At 38.6% G+C, this 21,274-nt stretch overlaps 1 protein-coding gene across 5 annotated transcripts in view; it reads left to right on the top strand.

The window, feature by feature from the left end:
- sh2b3 (SH2B adaptor protein 3) overlaps nt 1-21,274 on the top strand; it is a 49,990-nt gene that overhangs the window by 20,039 nt on the left and 8,677 nt on the right. For all 5 annotated transcript variants that reach the window (XM_027277735.1, XM_027277733.1, XM_027277731.1 and 2 more), the window contains exons 3-4: nt 20,246-20,347; nt 21,105-21,193. In XM_027277735.1, the coding sequence (XP_027133536.1) occupies nt 20,246-20,347; nt 21,105-21,193 (191 nt within the window). The remainder of the gene's footprint in view (nt 1-20,245; nt 20,348-21,104; nt 21,194-21,274) is intronic.

The raw sequence follows: 21,274 nt of genomic DNA, 5'->3' as shown, positions 1-21,274 counted from the left end.
CTTGTCTGTGTGTACGGGTGTCTTTACTGTGTGTCATGTTGTTGTTGGAGTTTGCTCTTCCCTGTCTGGATATGTGTGTGTTTGTGCGCTCTTTCTCTATGTGCATTATCGCACATATTTTTATTCATGTTGGCATAAATTGTAAAAGCTTTGTCTTCATATTTCCATCCCATTGGGGTCATGTGATATCTTATCTTCAGTCTTGAGTAAAAAGAAAATCTAAGAATTTCCAAAGCCAGTGTGGAGTTATGCCTCATTAAACCAAAAGAATTAGAGTTACGCAGCTGAAGCCAAAATGCATTTAAATATGTTTATGTATTCTTATATTTACATTTATTTTTACACGTTCTTCTCTCTGCATGTGTGCTGTGTTTTTCTTGCTTTGCACTTTTTTTCCCTCTTTCTCACTGACAGTAAGAGGAGTTTGCAACATCAGTGGAAAATACTTTTCCAACAACTAGACTCTGGTGTCCATCTGTTCTGTGTTACTTGTTGTACTTCAGTCTCTCATATGGCAGCATGCAGCGTTAATTTGGCTCTCGTTGCATACCACAACTAAAGCTCTGAACACATGGGCCCCAGTCAGCTGAACCAGAAACAGAATGAAACCAACCAAGAGAGACACAGGAAACGTAACAGCAGGAGACAGCCATAAAGACATGAGAAAGACAGGCTGAAAGTTAGGTAGACAAGCCAGCAGAGAGGAGGGCAGAGCGAGATCAAGGTGTCTGTAAGTTTGATTTTATTTTAATTAAAAGACAAAGTCTGAAGAATTCTTACAAAACGTGAGAGTGTTTAAAAGTTTCCTTGTTTGCACAAGTTATATATTGGGTCATGCAAATGCAAGCGTCTAGTCCACATGGACCAAAAAAGCACCACTGCTGTGGGGATATGTTTGTCAGGCATAAACATAATTATGTCTCCTGTCCAAGGCTCTACAAATAAAATCAGCCACACAAAAGGTGCCCCTCCTAAAACACAACTCAAGTTTCTTATAATCATTCATCCATCCATCTATGAAGAACTCATCAGAAGTTCAGGACATTTTACTCAAAAGAAAAGAATTAAGTTCTATAATGGGCAATGAAAATGGAATTGACGTCATCTTCAGTCTCATGTAAATTGCATAACAATCAAAATACATACGATATTCTAGCCAAGCCATGCCAGTTTTAAAATATCTTCCTTTGTGTATCTGCTACTAACCCTACACGATCCAGGTGAATCACATTTCACCTGCTCTGCTTAAAACTTTGAAAAAAAAAGACATTTAAATTTCCAGTACCTCCGGATCAGACTTTATTGTTTTCACTGGAACTGTTTCTATTTCTCATGTTTTTTACTCACCGCTGATTATACTATCTTCCTAATACACATATTGGTTAGCCAATTAATTGATTAGAGAGAAATTAACCTACAACTATTCTAACAGATTTTAAGTTTTTTTTTTTTTTTTTTTTTTTAAGTCTCCCATTCCATCCATCCCATCCAAAAATCTTTGTGAAAATAATGGACAGATTAATCGATAATAAAATTAACAGTTGCAGCCCTAATAAAATTTAAGTGATTTCCAGCTTGTTGATCTTGAGTGATCAAGTATTACTGTAAGAAAGTGTATTTGACCAGGGGCAAGTGGCCAGCAGGTACCAACGGTGTATTTGTGCAGAACTTTCAGATGGCATCTGCGGATACCAGTGTTTAGTTTAGACTTGAGTTTCATTTTACATCATAACAGTCTTGTATCTCACCCACGAAGTCACATCTTTTACTCTTTCCAGGGATTGTGTTTCAAGAAACCTAGAAATTATGCCTTGAAGTGAGTGACTCAGTCATGTAATGGATATATATATATATGTGTGTGTGTGGGTGCACATGCGTGCTTGTTTATGCGTACACTGACTCTGTGTTCACCACATGTATACTAGGCCTATATCTGCTGTGCATATCATCATCTCGAGACATATTATAAAAGTTTCTGTGCAAGTAGATGTTTTTTTGTTTGCCTTCCTTGGTACTCTTTTTTTTTTTTTCCTTTTTCTTTTGCCTTACAGGTTCTGCTTTTCAGTTCTCTCTTCTGATCTGCCTGAACTTGTTCACCCCTCCTTCTAACTTTGTATCACCAGATCTTTATCCTGTGTAGCCCACGGAGATCTGAGGGAAATTCTGTAGAAAAAATCTGGATAACAAAACTTCTGTAAATCCTGAGGCAGCCATCCAGTTGGCACTGAGTTTGAAAATCCCTCTGGCAACCATGTATCTGGTTAGTTGGCATAATGTTCTTGGTTTGAAATGAAGTGACAGCTCACTGTGACTCTGTGTCTTTTGTTACCTTTGAGCTTGCATGCACGGTTGCATGAGATTCTTGTTTCACAACAGTTTGGCACCATAATGGAGGTCATTGGGAGGTTGGTTATGCACAGATTAGGGCAGCAAGAAACTTCTTGATTATTATTTTTGATTATTAACACCATAATATCGCTTGTTTTGTCCAGCTAATGGTCCAAAACACAAAGATGTTCATTACAATGATGTCAGAGTGAAGCGCCAGAAACAAGCTGCTTCACAGTCCTTCTTGCTTTGTTGACTAATTGTTTTAGTACTGGCACAGATATGACCTAAGTTACAGGTTGATTTAATAATGTTAAAAAATAAACTGCCTCCTTTTTGTACCCTTTCCCATTTGTACTCTAAAACACTACTTGTTGTGTATCAGATTAGTCAAAGTAAGTGGGCTAGCTATCTAGCTAGCCGGATAATTTAACAAGAACATGAATCAGTAAACGGACTATGGATACATAGTCCTGGTGATGAGAAATGTGGGTCATGCCACAACACCCCACTCTTTTCAGAGGAGGGTTAGGTTTCTAAAAAAACTGTGTATATACTAGTTTCTGTAACCATAATATAATAGAGGATTTATCACCAAAATGTGTCACTAACCCATTTTACATAAAAATATAAGACTGTAGTGGGAATTAAGAGTGTTCCTCATAGATAATCAAGCTTTTTGTTAGTGGTGGATTGGACACTGTGCAAAGGCTACATTCTTTTTTTGTATGTTATGTAGCATTTTGCGTCTTAATTAAAAGTCCTTACACACCACATTTGCATGAAAGTGGGCTTGAGGGATTACGACGACAAAAGCAGTGTTTAGCCAAAGTCAGCAGTAATGACTCTTGTCAGGAATACAGTGAGTCATCCTGAGATCCTACCAAGTTTAAACCACAAATTTCCAAGGAAAGCATATGATGTAAATATAGCCAAAGGCTTCAAAGAACTCCAACCATTCATATGTTGTAGGCTACATACAGTAGATCAGTAGATAATCTCTTTCCTCTGAACCTCCACTTATACCTACTGTAGTTGACAAAGACATTTGTGAGCCTTCTTTTTTTTTCTTACTGGTTCCTGGCTCTGCATGTTGGTGTTATGTCCTGTGCTATATGTGATATAATATTGTGGCGTACTCTGATGCCACTGTGGGTTCTTTGACAGACACGACTCAAGGGGTGATGACATTTTACTTGTTTATTTTTTTGTTCACACAATACACTCAGCTCAGTCGGCGTTGTTTGCAGGTGCATCTCCGATCCTGCCGACAGCCGTGAGCCTTTCTCTTGTCTTGTGTGTCTTCCATCTCCCAGGTCCAGCATGCTACTCTGTTATATGGAGAGAGTGATTGGCTCAACAGGATAACCGTGTGCTAATCACTCTCACCTGGCGCTGCTCTCCTGAGCCCTCTCCACACACCTCTCCTGCAGCTGATGCACCACGCCCCCTACACAAATATGATTTGATTCATGAACAGATTTGTGAAGCTCATGTTGTGGTCAGAATCCACAAGTTTATACATCAGATCTGGCTCAGTGAATATGTTTACATAAACCAGGGCCTTGCCCACGCTGTTCTCAGCAGGAGAACTGCTGACCTTGACTGGGGATAAGGAAACATTTAGAGGAAATGAACTGAACCCAACTGACATGCCCTTTTAAAATGACGCCGTCAGAATAGTCGGTGGAGAAGTCTTGCCCATCTCTGGAGGTCATTGAGTTAGTCATAAAGCTCTGACGTAGTTAGTTAGATATTGTTGGGCTGTCTTCATTGACAGGCCTCTTTAATTTGGTTTTGGTTTTAGGCACAGTGCCTTTTGACTTGCAAAAGTAGGTGCTGGTACTTTTGCAGAGTAGGGGAGCAATTATTAAAAGACTAGACTATTCAGCCTTCCAAGGAAAGCTATTTCCAACCAGGATACGTGACAGGAGGCACTAGGTTGTTGTCAAACCTCAGATTTCAGGAGGAGCAATGCTGATATCATTCTTGCTCCTCTGCCTTGTAAGGATACTTGATGGGATTGTGGGTCTTTGACCGTTCAGTTTATACTCTGTAGAGTTGCTTAGGTTGGTGTCCCTCCTTGAATCACTGGAGTAATAGCTGTGTTTGTTTTCTCAGCAAATGACAACTTTGCTCAATTCAAGATTGCCTCTTTGCTTTTTGCCAATGATGTCACTTGTACTGGCTTAATCAGACTGACACGCATTGCAAACTGGAGAGGTTTTTTTTAGCTGAGTGTGAAGGGGTGATTGGAAGGGAGTCATCACCTCTAAATCTGAACCCAGGATACTCCAAGCCAGAAGTCCCTCTATTTAGTTGGGAATTTGTTTCTGTCTCAAGTGAGCATGTTTAAATGTCTTGGGTCTTGTTCATAGTTAAGGGTCAGATAGAGCAGGAAATTGAATGAGTGAACGAGTCAGTTCATCTTGCAGAAATAAACTTCCTTTGCAGGGTGGAAAGAGCTCAAAATTAAATTTCTGACTTTGTTTACAAAGCCACTTAAGGTGGTTTAGGCATCTGATTTGTAGGCTTTTTGGATGCTTCCTGGTGGGGATAATCCATTCAAGTCCAACCTAGGACACTCAGGGGTAGATCCAGAACATGTTACCTTATATAGCTTGCTGCCTCTGCAACTAGATGGACAAAAACTGCCATGTTTCTATAAATGAACCATTACATTAATTTGAAATATTCACGTATGTTAGTTTATACAGATTTCTGCAAAATCGGGATACCAAAACAGATCAAAACTGAAAGTTGACTGACAAGCAGTCTGCTTTTCAAGCTAAGATGTGGTGAACAACAAAGCTCAAAGGGAATACAGTTTACAACTGGAGGCAGCTTTTCACATCATTTGTCGCTTTTGTTTATATTTGTTTGCTTATACATTAAGTCTAAAGGAGACTGAAAGTTTTTCGTCTCATACAGGGTGGAAAACTTCTCTCGCAGTGTTGAAAATGCCTGAGTGTGGGAGGAGTGTTGTGTTTTGTTTTTTGTTTGTTTGTGTGTATGTGTATGTGTGTATGTGTGCGTGCGTGCGTGCGTGCGTGTGCACACTCTTGTGTGTTTCAGTGTGACAAAAATCTATAGAAACATCTAAAGGAAGTAGAGTGGTTAGAGTCATGTGGTCAAGATGTTTGTCAGATCTCTCGCTCTGTCTCTTTCTAGTTCTGTGTCTGTTTCTGCAGAAGAGGTTGTCATGCCGTCTTCACGTGTGTCTCTGCTTGCATTAACAAACACGCCATTTGTGTAGATAAATACATAGTTTCCCTTTTGGTGATTATAAAATATTAAATTGCTCATGCATCTCAAGTGTGTGCTTTTTTTCTCTTGTCATAACCTCTTTGTGTGTGTGTGTGTGTCTGTGTGTGTGTGTGTGTGTGTGTGTGTGTGTGTGTGTGTGTAACCTACAACCACAGTGCCAGTGCACATGACCTTGCTGAGTAGCATGTGGAAAGCCCCCAAAGCAAAGCTGTGCAACGCCCTCACCCAACAGTTTTCTCTTGGCCTCTATGGTCCCCATATACACACACCTGCAAACTCCATTATGTTACCAAGCACTATTATGTAATGGTTTGAGCCAATTGCAATAAGATAGTTTAAGTATGTGAAGTATGCGTTTTTATTTGCATTATTAAATGTTGTTTGTAGTCATGCAAACACCTGTAGCACAGATAGTCCAACTTGTGACTCTTTTATTTAAATATGCTTGACATTTCATTACCAGACTCTGAGTGGATAAACAAAATGATATATACACTATACACTAGATAAAAGAAATGCAGTCTAGTACAACAGTCCTGCAGTAAGTCCTCCCATCATGAAGGTTGTAACATTCAGTTTTCCTTGAAACTGTTTGGTTTTTCTTTTTAAAGCAGAGATGCAAAATCATTTCTGGTTCCAGCTTCTCAAAGATGACACTTGTTGTTTTTCTTCTATTTTTTTCTGTGACAGTGCATTGTATTTTTTTTAAGGTGTTGGTCTCTTAGTTGGACAAAAATAAGCAAAATGGTGACATGACCGTAGCCTCTGATGAATTGTGAATATAGTTTTTTTTCAACATTTCATCGATTAAAACATTTTATCAAGAAAATAATTTGCAAATTAAGAAATAACAAAAGATATCCCCTTGGTTGCAGCTCTAATGTACTTGATAAATAATTGTCGGCCTAATTGTCCTGGCTGTTTTTTCCATCATACTTTGACTAGTATAACTGTGAAAAAAGTATCACATTTCATTCTTTGTTGTTTGTCTTCTCTGGCCCTGGCAAGCCCCACTTGGCTTTGACTGTTGCATGGAAAATGTTATCATGGCTGGTTCTCCTTCCATATATAAACCAGGTTCTGGCTCGGTGGTACCAGGAACTGTAGTCATAAGGAGCAAAACTGCACAGTAAGGTTTATTCAGAGACAATGCTGTGGCACAGGGGCAGAAGGGAAAGGAAGGACAAGAGAAAGTTTTTCTTTCCCAACTTCTGGGCATGTCCCATTGTCAGAAGTCGGTTATTGTTGTGGTGTAATCATCATGGCAGTTTTGGATTTTTATGCCTCTCAAGGGCCACTGTTATAGGTATATCCATTGCTGCAACCAATAATTATTTTCATACATTCTTTTTTTTTTGTCCATTTAAAAGTCCAAAAACCAAATATTTCAGTTCCATGTAGAATAATATTTGGCAAACAAAGCTGCAAAGCTTGGGACTTAGGTTTAGGGTAGCAGTGCTTTCAAGTCTGGGAGTATGCGACCTGAAAATACTCTTGTTGCAACTGTTCTGCAATGGTTCATTTTTGTCATGGCATAATCCTGTAGGACAGTCTTCATCCACGCCAATGATCTTTAGTTTTTCTGGATGATATTTAGCTGCCTAGGAGTGGTTTGTGAGGGATTCATGTGTACACCATGACACTCCTGACCTTGGTTTTGTAGACGTTGGCTCTGCCCCCAAGACCATGCTCTGAGATGTTGTCCAGATATTGGACAGATGGCTGGTCCACTTTGTGTGCTCACTGAGTTTGGTGCTCCTAAAGAAGAGGGGAAAATGGATTTCTTTTTATGGACAGGATCGTTGCCTTGCACGTGTTTGGCTCGAAGGTGACCTTCCACACATCATCCCACTTACTGATGTTGTCCAGGACTTTGTTTAGGCTTGCTGCCACCTGAGATGGTGGAACAATCTGCATCAAGAAACATGTTATTCCCACATTGTTCCACAATATCAACAATATAGATGTAAAATTATAATGGTCATAATAAAAAAAGATGTTGAAAGAGGCCACCATGGGGACTGGACAGTTCTGCTGCAGACTCTTTGAAGACCCCCGTTGGAATTTCATTGGGCCCCAATGCTTTTCTGGATCCAGGTTGCGCAATAGAAAATGACGGTAGCTGTGGTGGTGTATGCGTGTCATGGTGTTCGATGACAAAGTATGTCTGTTGATCCTCTTCTCTGGTATGTCTGGGAGACGTGGATCAATAGACATACCTGTTACAGTGTTCAATGACAAGTATGTCTGTTCATGTGCTTCTCCCAGAAAGCAAGTTTTCATTTCTTTGAGCTTAGTGATTTTGTTATCGGATGTCTATCGGTGTCTCCTTGGAAAATATCATTATGGTCAGGATTTTGTCAGATATGATGGTGAAAGGAAGAGTTAGTTTAGGAGCTGCACGCATTGTAAGAAAAAAGAAAGTACAACACAAACAAGGATGAAGAAAACAGATTTTACACAGGTTTTACATGCTGAGATAGGATACATTTACCAGTCTTCCACATGTGTACAGTTACTGGACACTCAACACACCCTTAACTGACCATCACACATACATACACACCCATAACTGACACATGTGGATGAGTAGCACACATGAAATCTCTTAGATATACTGATACACACATGCCAGCGATTTTTCATCCACTGCTGAGTAACTTTTGTGCAAAGTTTTGTAACTTGTCTATGTTTTATTGTACCAAACTATTAAGACCTACGCTATACACTTTACAAATGGACACATTTAACATTGTGTATAGTTTATAAAAGACATAAAGCTTTATTGTAGCTTATTATTAATTGAAGATGTCATGTTTTGCTTAACGCTACACACAATCACCAAATCTCTGTTTCTCAATATAAATCCTCAGCCATTTTCCATGATATTTAAGCTGCATTTGAGTAGCTTTTGTTTGCGTCGAGCAAGGTTTTATATTCATCTTTATAATCTGTATTGGACAGATGTGTTATATTTGATAAAGCAAATATGAAGATGAATAATCACAATGAAATAGTAGTCAGGGCCAGAAATTGAACGGTTTATCACATTGACCTGCTAACATCTTGTCATTCATATCATTCTCCACAGAAAGGTACTCAGCCAAGTGAAAAATGGAAAGTGAAAAATTATATCTATGTTGTGTGGGGTATTTTTGTCTTTTTATTTAGTGCCAGAGGTGACAAGAAACGTGAGGAGAGAGAGGTACCTCTTTAGCTTGTCTCATACCATTAAGTTACATTGATGATCCCATGCATGCAGATCTTCTGCCATATAGTCAGATTTAGGCTCATAAAAAGGTGAATGCAGTGATGTTTGTGGTGCTTAAAGCATTATAAAAAGACATTAGTTACTCAAGATAATTCACAGAACTCACTATGAGTAGTTTTCATTGGGACTACTCCTTTGCTAGAAAGCAGCCCCAATAAAAACAGCTCACATTTTTAACAGAAAATTGTTCCAACGAAAACTGTTCGGTCAGTTCTGTGGATTATCTTGAGTAACTGATATATATTTTCTGGAAAGAGTTATTACTGTTGAGTGTTTCAGATGTCGTTTTTCAGTGGTGTGAGCACCACAAATGAAATACCATTCCTCCCTGTTGTATTTGAGCAGTGACAGAAGTCTCAGTGGTGAAAATCTGAAATCCTGAGCGAAAAATATCCAAAACAATGTGCATGAGTAGATGTCAAGAGGGTTCAGTTGCTCTCAGTATAACACAATACAGTTCAACTGAACCACAAAGTGCAGCGTCCAAAATGACCATCGAGTTGAATCACCACCTCTTTAAAACAGTTTCACACTAAGATTATAAACTTAGTGAAGGGTAGGACTTAATGCCCGATTGTTGTTAGTTTTCACTGGGTGTACCTAATAAACTACAAGCTGAGTGCACAGTAGTAGTAGTAGTAGTAGTGTTTATATTATTTAAAAATTTGAAATATTACAGTGCTGCAGGTATGCAATCCTATATAAAAGTTATTCTGCTTAGCCTCATACACTGTCCTGACTTACTTAGATGATTTTATTGGTTTTAAATATTAGATTATATTTTTAGGTCTTAAAGTCCTTAATATTTGTTACTGGAAATAAGTAATGTAGTGTTTACAGTCACACATTGGTTGTTATCATCAGAGAAAAAAAAGTTGAGTTGAAAAGAGTTGAATGTTTTTTTTTTTTTTAACACTCAGAAAGATGTTGCCACATTCCCTTCTTTTTCTGCCCCGTCAGACTTGGTAATTGCCTTTTTTGTGTGCAAAACCACAGCTAATTCATTTACAAAGAACTGCAGTCAGTTCTGTGAATCTTGAGTGTGCTGTCTTAACTTCTGGAGGTTTGGCTTGTATATCAGTATTTCTGAGAAGTATGCAAGGAGGGCAGCGCAGTGAACTGACACATTTATACATTACTCAAGGCTATGTGTCTGACAGTTTCTGACAGGTTTCCTAGAACACACTCATCTCTATCAGTGTTGGTAACCCCACAACTAGTGCTCGGTATATGTGTGTGCGTGTGTGTGTGCGTTTCCCACATCCTCCATGATGCCACAGATAGAGCTGATTGTGAATGTGATCAGTTCTAGTGATCTCCTGGCTGCCTGTGCTGCATACACATGTGCACGTACCAGAAACCACTGTGTACGAAGGTGACTGAGTCTTTCTCTGGGGAGCCATGTTTTTAAAATATTGTCTCAGACTGTCAAAGAGCTGATCTGAAAGAAAAACACTTCATGAACAGTAAAATGTATAAACTAAACATGGCTGTACCCATTTTATTTTACCTTCTAAGCTTCTATGTAGGTTTTTGAATGAAGCTTTAATTTTTGTTGTCATATGTTTCAACATCATAACCCAAACATCTTTACTTTGAATAAAGTAATTTATCAGATTAAACAAGTCAGTCTTTGAAGGCAGGATGAGATGGATTTGTCGATTGCTGTTTCTAAAGTCAGCTCCTCCTGCCCCAGGTCAACATGTGAGAGAGCAGTGGCCAAGCGAGACAGAGAGTGAATGAAGAGCGTGAACAGTATTGGTGAAGACAACGACTTTGTGTGTGTATTTTGTGTGAATTCAGTTGAAGCCAAACTTCATCCTGTCCTTTGTCCTCCTGTGCTTTGCTTTGGTGTGTAGCTCAGGCCCTCCCTCAGTCAAACAGACATGCAGCTCTTTATAAAAATATAGCAACCAAATAACATCACTGTCATATTTGAATGAAACTTCAAACTATTTGGTGCAGCCATAAACTAAACTCTAAAAAGCTTTCATAGTATGTGTTTATACAGCTATGTTAACTTGCTGTAAATGAGTTGTCATATTGTCAGATTCTATTTAAAAAATATATTTGCCCAGCCCTCCAAATGTCAGGAAATCTGACTTAAAATGCAAAAGCATTGCCATTTTCATGAAATATAGTATTGTGTGATCACAGCTGCTCTCCTTGGATGTAAGCCAAAGTGAAAGAAAATTATGGCCAGAGAGAATAGGTAAAATATCCCTTAGCAGGGCCGTTAACTTCTTTTTTTCATGTTATCATGTTTTGGATCTGCTCTCTGAGTTAAATTCTTCCTTTAAATTTGAAAAGAGACCTAGCACAAACCTCAGATATATATCAACCTTTAAAGAGACACACTGTAGGATTAATATAAACCTTTACTGCATCATTACTGTTGTTGTTCTTTACTTACTCTAGAAGGACATGCAGTGTCTGATATGTAAACTGCCGATTTCTTTGCATGCAGATAATGTTTGCCATTAACTAGATCTTGTGAATTGCTGCATGTAGGAAGAAAAGTTTAACCACCCAGTGAGCTGAAATCTATTTCTGTGCCTCCAACTATAGACAAAGACCTCAGGAGTGGGTATCTGTTTGACAAAAGCAACAGGTGGTGAAGTACAATGCCAGTTGCTACAGATCACCATAGTGTTAGCTGCAGCTAAGGTTACTAACTAACACATTAAAAAGTACCAAGAGTTTGCGTACATAGCCACAGTCCAGGCAGGCAAAAAATGTCCCCCGCGATGACACAGTGAGCAGTGACTAATGTAAGGAAAAAGATGGACATATTGAATAGTTTTATAATAAAAAGATCAAAGCCAGCTTTGTGTTAGTCCGTCTCTTAATACTTTCCAACTGTGTGTGTGTGTCATTTAACACCAGGCCCATTTGTTCCCACTGAGTCACAGGTCACAAATATATATTTTATTTTACTGTGGTTTCTAACAAATATTACTCTTACTGGTCTAAATGTAATTGTTGATGGTCATTTTTCAGCTTTGGATTTGATAAACTGTTGAGTATTCACAGCAGCAACATGGTGTTTTTGGGATGGAATAATAACAACTACAGTGACCGTGTTCACCCAGTGCAACAGTTTGAGCATTTCCATTGCCATCCACCTGTTTTTATTAAGCGGTGACCTCTGTAGATGTGAAATGAAGCCAATGCAGAAGTGCCAAAAACTGCAGTTCCTTGAACACCCACTTGAGGTGGGTCCGTCTCCCTAACCCCCTATGTTAAAAAGCCCAACTTTACAGCAGAAATAAACATGTTGAGAGCCTGGTACAAAATGGTTTTGGTGTCAAAAACCGTTCTGAGGCTAAACTTCCATAAAACTCACCCATTCAAATTATATGCATAATTAAAAGTGTGGCTGATTTGAGTAATGTGTGGGTGCCATCACAGGCAATTAGTTTTAGCAACCAGGCTTCATTCAGCTCGCCTCAGCCCCACCCACGCTCAACGTCTTTGCCTAATTTTGGATCAGTAGGGAGCCATCGGAGGCAGGACTGCCACGATGTCAACTAACAGAGGCACCGCACTCTGAGCTTCACAAAGGGACATCACAGAGACTACTAAAATGTTTTACACAATCTATGGGGTTTTTTTTAATGCGCATTTTTACGTTTTACGCAACGAAAAGTTGGTGCATGACACAGTGTAATATAAACAGAGTGAACAAGTAGATCCTGGCTTTCACATATGAAGCATGTGTCAGTCAGATCTGAAACACGCTTTAATTTCTACCAATAGATAACAATAGAGTTTCTATAGCTATAAGGCTTTGGAAACATGAGCGATACTTATTTAAGCGGGATTGTTTTCGTGGTGATTTGTATCTTATCACAGGATTTGTCGACAATAACAAAGATACATATATATTAATGATCTCAACCTGAAACCAGGGGAAGCACAGACAGATGTGTTGGTAAAGGTCTCCCCTGCCTGATGAGGCCCTGATGGGTGGTGCTGTAACTCCTTAAAATGTGTGTGTATGTGTGTATTTGTGTAAGATAATTTTGCACACACACTTTCCAAAATCTGTCCGGAGACAGACCTAAGTTCAGTCCAGCACATACACACACACACACACAAACACACACACACTGACACACGCACCCCGGACAGCGTTGGCTACGGCGACCCCTCGGAGGGGTAGTGGAATGTTGAGTGTCAGTCAGTCGCCATAGCAACGGCCTTGAGAGAGAGACCCTGGGAAGATCATGTTGGACTCCAAACATCCTGTGTGTCACCCGTGTGTGTGGGTGTGTGCGCTCGAACTCTAGATGTGTTTGTGACTGTGTGGGTGAGAGGTCACATGGTTGCATCTGTTGCCGTGTCTCTAGTTTGTTTGTTTGTGAGCTACTTTCATCAACTGTTTATGCCTGCTGCCGGCGTGTGTGTACAGTAAATGTGTATGAAGGCTTCAAGACCAAAATGTTTCTGTTGGTTTGTCTTTCATTTGATGATTGCATGATTTTTATTTGTTTATTTGCATTAATAGTCCTGTAGGTTCAGTGTCATTCATTTGGCACTATTTTCAATATCTATAATTTTATGATCATTATCATTATTGCCATGATTGGTTTGATTCATTTAATCTATAAAATGTCAAAACAAATCGGCATATTAAAGATGCTGTACAGCCACAAAACTTAATGTTAAATTATAGAGGAGATCCCAGAGTTTCTAAAGATAAAATTGTATAAATGATACAGAAGATGTCTAATATATTTTCATTTGATGAATTGATGCAACAATCAATTAAATTAGTGAGAGTGAGTTAGCCCAAAATGCCCATTCTGAAATGTTGTCCTTGACCTGGTGTCAAAAAGGCACCTGAATATAGAGAGATGTACATATCTCATTATTAATACAAGTGCACATTCGTGCATAAATAATGTCACACCACACACACATACAGTCCTAACAGAGGACAGATTTAAGAAGAAGTAAATACGTTTCTCATTGTTGGGGATTCACAAACCAGTATGTAGGCCATATTGTCACTGTTGCATATCTGCATCTCATATTCACCATATCAGTCGTCTGTTTGTGTGTTGTGTGTGAAGCTGAAACATAGTAGTGAAAGTTGACTCAATATGAAAAGAACTAGGAGTGAAAACTGAAAAGTCGTTACAGGGTCATAGTATTACTGAGACAGATCACCATCAATTTCATAATTTACAAATATTCTCAGAGAGGAAACTTATTTAAGATGATTTAACAGCAGTACTGTAGGCTGAATGTTGTTAATCTGGGATGTTAATAGCTATTATAGAGCTATAACTAACACTTGCTTTCAATATAAGTCTATAAATAACAATAAAAAGTACAAGATAAAGTTCAAATAGTTTTCAACACTAAAATATTCAGTTTGCAATAATATAAAGCAAAGAAAATGCATGAAATCCTCTCATTTGAGTTAAAATAGCCTCTTCTGCCCCATTTTACACCATCAGGATATTAAATACAGTCTAACACTGCACAGCTGAATATTGAGCTCACGTACATATTATATTATTATATTATTTTAGATTCTAGTGGAGATCTAAAGGTTTCTAAAGAAGTCTGATATATTTCCAAATGACTAAAATTATGCAACCATTAAAGATTAGGGTCAGGGTTAGTGTAACTCAGTGTAAACATCATATGGTGTCAATGAAGAGCTTGACCAAACTGATAAGGAAAATATATGATACCGTCAGACATTGTGAAATAAGATAATTTCCGACCTCGGGGCTCTTTTAAAGGGGAGATTTAAGGAGATCTTTGTATGTCATGTGTTACCAGTATAAATAGGTCAACACACAGTAACATGTAGTTAGTGTGGTAGACTAGCAGAGTCAAGGAACAAGCTGTAAAACATTGTGCTGTGTCAGTGTTTTACCACCTAATGCTTGTCATTTCGACTGATCAAGCTCCCATTCCTCTTTCTCGTGAATCTCATTCACGCAAGTACACTCACAACTTTAAACCATCGAAAAATTTACTGAGGTCACCATTTTGATATGATATCCTTGTTTATCTTTCCCTTGAAGGAAACTCTGAGCAAGCACTAACCTTTGTTGGAGATGTGGTGCCACCTCTGGTACCACGTCAGTGCTTTGACAGCTGCAGGACGAGGCACAGTAGCATAATATGGGCATAGATCTGAGGTCTGCTGGCAAACAATACAGTGAGCGGTTTGTGACGAAGAGGAGCGGTAATTCAAGACATTCATGAAAAGCTTCCCTCAGGGTTTTACTGTATATTTACATACACATTATGCCCACTCTCTGTGGCTGTTATCTTTTTCTTTCTATCTCCTGTGTGTGTGTGTGTGTGTGTGTGTGTGTGTGTGTGTGTCTGTGTGTCTGTGTGTGTGTGTGTGTGTGTGTGTAGAGAGGAAGCTACATTAGTTTGGTTTTGGCAGTCTCTATAGTAAAGCATTAAAAAACCTGTCACCCACACACTGGGTGTGAGGGTAGGTTTAGAAAACGTGTAAAAAGATGTTACAACTCACATTTAAAGCTGTTTTTTGGCATTAATAAAGTGTACATTATTTATGGCTGTTTTGTTTATTTGGTTTAATATATTAATGTCAAACAATTTTAGATATTCTAATATGCATAAAATCAATAAACAGCTGCCTTTTGTTAACTGGACGACAGACTGTAAGAGACATGAACATTTTGTGTCTTTTCATGGTTGTTTTGCATCTAGACATGAACATTTTGTGTCTTTTCATGGTTGTTTTGCATCTCCTTGTGGTAGATTTGTGTCACTTTTGTGTCATTTGTAGCTCTTTATACTCGTTTTGCATTACTTGTTCGTTTTTTTGCATGTATTTGTGGGCAATTTGCGTATTTGCGCTTATTTTGTTTATCTTTGTGGTCGTTTTTGTCTTTGTGGGTAACTCGTGTCTCTTTGTGGTCGTTTTTTGCGACCTTGTGTTGCATCTCTTTTTAGTCATGCCTCTGTCACTGAGCCAGCTTGAGACGCATTTAAATAGAACACACTTGCACAGTTCATGAATAGTTACATAGTTTTCCCACATTGCTTTGTCTGTGTTATTTAAGGAAATAATCTTGAAGAAGTTCTATGCAGATTAGAAAATGAAGGAAGAAAAAGGCCAAAGGCGTGCTCAGTGTGTGCGTGTGGTGTGTGTCTTTCTGTGTGTCTTCTCCAGGGAGTATTACAGACTACAGTTTGCACTAATAGGAAATGTGCTGTGAGCTTGAACTTGCTCCCCTGATGAAGTTGATTCACAGAAATCAGGCCTGTTATGTTGTTGCTCAACCAGTCAGACATCTGCTGCCTGTTTTTTTTTTCTCTCCTTTTTTTTCCCTCCACAGACACATATGGTTCCTCAAAGATGCTCTTAGTCAGAAACTCATTCACATTCTCACAATAAATTCCTCTCAATGACTCACACAAACACACTCAAACACACACACTTTCTCACACACACACACACACACACACACACAGACGGTACCAGATCTCATTAGCTGTAGCACGTCCTGTGTAGTTATGATGTTGATGGCGAAGCTTTAAACTTGCGTCCTTTATCCACGTCTCTTTGTTCTAGTTTTCTCTTTTTACCTGAAACACATACATACATATTACTTAATCTTTAAATAAACTGGTTTGTTCTCCAAGTTACAGTTCAAACCAGCAGTGAAAAACCCCAAAATATTCAGTCTTCTATGATATGTAACAGAACAAAAACAGCTAATCTTCATATTTTAGTATAAACAGGAGAATGTCAAGGGACATAATTCTGGGTCATGACCTTCATTCCTACTTCTTTTATACAGGTTGATGGAGGCAGGTGCAAATAAAACATTTCCAACACAGAAATGGGAATCATACAGCAGATTTCAATGGATAAGGTGTGGCAGTGCACTAACAAATAGTAAATCAATGTCACACACAAAAAGACAAGCAGTAATGCTAGTAATAATGCAGCTTAAAAAGACATAATCTTCCGTTATTGCAGATTAAGGGTCCATTTATTGTGTAGCTACGGTGAAGTGTGTGTGATTATATAAGTTTTCCCAGTTGTCTTGAGGTTGTAGATGTTCAGAGTTTTCATTTTTTTTAAAGCACTTTAAGGACTTCTCATGCGTGTTGGCCTCAAATTGATGGTTCAGACTTTATTCTTTATCTAAAATGTGGTTGACAAAATCTGCTGGTGCATGTCATATAATCAAAGGCTCCAAAACAGCTACTCAATCAACCCTGAAGTAAAGTTTTGTTTTCTACTGTTTTAACGGCCAAGAATAAACTATGGACCTCCTCAAATAATCTTTTCTCCCTTTTTTCTTTTTTTTGCTTTATTGATTTTGTTTTTAAGTCTCTTGGCAGCTTTAGCAGCATGACTGAATAATATGAGTTCACTACATCTCTACAATAACAACAGTTTTTTATCTCTGGTGTTCTCACTTTCCTCTGAGAATACACTGATTGCATCTTTCTAAGCAGGACAGTTATGAGAAAACCTGAAAGTTTTAACCTGAATCTGAAGAAACACATTTCTCTGAACATCCTGGATTGCAATTTAGCTGTGGCAGCAATTTGATACAAGTTCAAGTTTAGTCAGTTCCTCATCATTCACTGACTCAGATCTCTCTAAATGAGTCACATCCCTCTCATCTCTGCGTCACAGTGCACTTTATTGATAATATTAGATACTGTGGTTAAAACAAAGCTCTTGGAGTTACAGGGTTCATTCACGTCACTGGTGAGCTGAGGAAATTGGTCGAGTGGGGGGTTGATCTATTCTTTTGATATGTGTGTGTGTAGGATTAACATAGACATTCCTCAGGCTCTCACACTGTCACATAGACTCAGACTCATCCGGTGCACAAAGCCCTGGAATCTGTCCTCCCTGCTCTTTCTTCTGCTCTTCATCCCTCCCTCTCTCCCACCCAGCACTGTGTCTTTCACTGTCTCGTCTGTTTCCTTTTGCTGCTTCTGCCCTCTCATGCTGCTCAGCCCCCTCCACTTTTCTTTCTTTTTTCCTTTTTTTTTGTTCTGCTCTCTTGCATACGTTTGTCCTGTGGGGTTTGATGTTGATCCAACTGCAGTTTGTGAGCTTCCATTGTGTGCTGTGTTTGTTTGGGAGAAAGTTTAATGGCTCATGTTAAATGCTGGTCCTATATTAAGAACATACTGTATAGTATTTTCTTTTAGATGTTAATTGGACGCACAGAACTTCAACTTTATATGGTAGCAATTAGTGTGTTTAATTGATTAGTTAGAATCAGCTTTACTGGCCAAGTATGAGGACACATACAAGGAATTTAACTCTGGTTTTAATGTACTACAGGATATAAACATGCAGCTAAAAACAAGCTGAACAAAGAGAGATAAACATTTAACTGCAATGTGCATACAAGTCGGTGAAAAATATAAATAAATATATATAAAAATCAACAACAGACAATGTAAACAAATCCAAATACTGTAAAGTACTAGATAATTATAGTTTGAACTATATATATGACTAAATATATATTAAACTCTATATTAAACTATAGATATATAATTTATCATTTGTGTCTTAGCATCAGTCGATCTACATACAAGCATATCGCTAACAGACGCACTAGTTTTTCTCAGTTGCTGACTCTCTTGTCTCCACACGTTTCTATCAGCTGTCACCCAGGCTTCATTTCAGAGGTGACCTTTCACCCCAAGATGCCACAGGCTTGTACACATGGCTTACAGAGTCATCCATCCATATGCGAGTGGATCTGTGTGCTTATGCCTGTGGCTTTGTTAGCGACTGTTTGTATCCAGGGCCTTGAAGGCTCAAAGGTATGATTAGTTTTGAGTATGTGTGTCAGACATTGGGTTACAGGTTCACCTGCATGAGACAGGACTTGTAGAACGTATTTCCACATGTCTGTTTTAATAGCACATTAAAGGGGTCACTGATGTTTGTTGGTGGTCAACTTGCAGAAAAGGTGACAAACCTGACTCAAAGGCACATTATCAGAATTTCAAGCTGTGTGTGTCTCAGGTCCAAGAGCCACCAGAGGGCCCCTCGTGTGTCATTTAACATTCTTGAAATAGACAGTTTGTCCTGGTGGGGTCTACCTTAGAGCTCTGCTATGAGGGCTCCCATCATGCCCTCGTTTCTACGATTTACAGCAATCTCTTTCACTAAGGGAGGCTTCAGTTTCAGCAGCTCAGAGGATTCATTTCATTTATTTATGTGGCTCAAGACAATGATTGCATGGTATGGAGGACAAACAGAATATACGGTCACGAGCCACTTTTCTTTAAAAAGGCATCTAGTTTACCAATAATTTTAGACTTATCTGATTGTAATAATTAATTTAAACATGGATTGATTGATTCTCTATAATTCACTATGCTTACATTTCACACTGAAACTAAATATGATACGCTGCACATGCATATAAAGACAGCACACATGCACATTCATCATTCACACGTACACACACACACACACCACAAATGTGTCTTACACTCCAGAAACTCACACTGCTTTCCAGTCTCTCAGTGGACCATCTGGTTCCCATTTGTAAGATGTAAAGACACGGCAGATAGCAGAATATGAAGCATCAACGTCGCACACATGTCTATCTGTGATGTAGTTTGCTATCTGTAGCTTAACTGTTCAGTTTGAAGACATGTTGCAGTGGCTCCACAAGTCTTTCATGTGCAGTAAAGCAGCTGTTAAAAGCCCGAGGTCTGTTGATGTGCTAGATATTAATTATTTGAGAACATCATGATAGAAATACCCAAGCCTTGTTAAATGAATACACCAGTGTGTCATAAAACTACAAAGACCGTGTGAGTTTAACTGTGAGCTGAGCTTGGTTTTTGGAAAGCAGAGGCCAGAAGCCCAAATGAGGCAGTAAACCACAAATTACCTGCAGGTTTGAAATCATAAAAATCATATTTCCCTACAATACTCAGCCCTGGTACTATTGAGCCATCAGATAGTTTATTTTCTAAGATGAGATGACATCCTCTCTCCACGCCATGGGAATTGTTTTGTTGTTGATGTTTTCTGCTCAAATCATCAAAAATCAGCTTTGAAAGCTTTTTTTAAAAAGCTCTTTGTCTTTCCACAAACAATATCCCATTTTCATAATAATTTTTCTCCCACAGCCTCAAACTCTTGACACCCCACCAAGTTGTTTCCTCATAGAGAACAAGACTCATTTCATCAGTTTATTATCTACACAAACAAGTTCAAGAGAGCATAATTATAATCAGGAGGCTGGACATAGTACAGGATCATCATGCGTCTTTCTTTGTTTCTAGTTTCTACTTTCTTTGCCTTTTTTGTGTAACCTTTCACGAGAGTAACGTCTCTGACGGTCATCATGTCCTTGTTGTGTTTTTCAGGCCTCCAGTCCCAAGCTGACGACTCACTGCTCAGATATCCAAGAAGTGCGTCGTTGCAACCGGCTGGAGATGCCTGACAACTTAAACACATTTGTTTTAAAGGTATGGACAGGTTTTCAACTCTTTGTGTTCAAAACAGAATACAGTTGTTGTCTGAAGACTCAGCCCACTGTGGTGTTTACATCCACGTTGCTTACATCTTCAGCCCTCAATCCGACATGAAGAGGAAACGGGACAATCCTTGTCATATCATTTCATAACAAAAGTCACTAATTTGCCTTCATTTAGACCTTGGTGGTTGAAACTTAAAGGCTATTTCACCCCAGCTTTGTCTCTTAAGCATCAAACACACCAACTGTAGGGTTGAAAGATGGCTGTCATAATGTTGTAGTTTTCTCTTTCCCAAAGTTTTCATGGAGGGAAAAATGTTTCAAAACATCCACAGAAAATTCTGACATCACCAGTCACTTTGTTTGCTGTCTATCCACTTTTGTTTCACCAAAACAAAAACAAAAAACGTTGCCTCCTTTCTGCGTTACCCTTTTTGAACTTTTTGAACAACACTATTTTAAACCTGAGTGGGTCAGAAAACGTACACTTTGATACTATAAGGCACATGTTGTTTTTTCTACTCTGTAATTATTAATTCTATATTGTGTATTTATAATATGTCTATTTATATGATGGGTTGTTTCCTCGCTTTAATGTGACTTGAACATGTTTTTTGAGCATTACAAAAAAAAGGTGAGCTGCCTTTTAAATGGCAAATATCAAGCGCTAAATATGCCGTCACTGTATGTACAGCATGTACAGCTGCCATTTGTTGCATTTGTATTTGAAAGCATCTTTGTCTCTGCAGGTTAATCGAGGTAGTCTGATATTTGAGACAGACAATGACCAGCAGGTCAGCTCCTGGACCACAGAGCTGAAAGAATGCATCAGCAACAGGTGAGAAACAAAAAAGACAGTTGAAACCTCCACATATGAACAAAGTCTGTTTCACTCTTCTTCTCTTTTTAAAAAAAAAAA

This window comes from Larimichthys crocea, chromosome III (assembly GCF_000972845.2).
Source record: "Larimichthys crocea isolate SSNF chromosome III, L_crocea_2.0, whole genome shotgun sequence".
Lineage (NCBI taxonomy): Eukaryota > Metazoa > Chordata > Actinopteri > Sciaenidae > Larimichthys > Larimichthys crocea.
The sequence above is the reverse complement of the archived record's forward strand: the minus strand, read 5'-3'. Positions and strand labels throughout refer to the sequence as shown.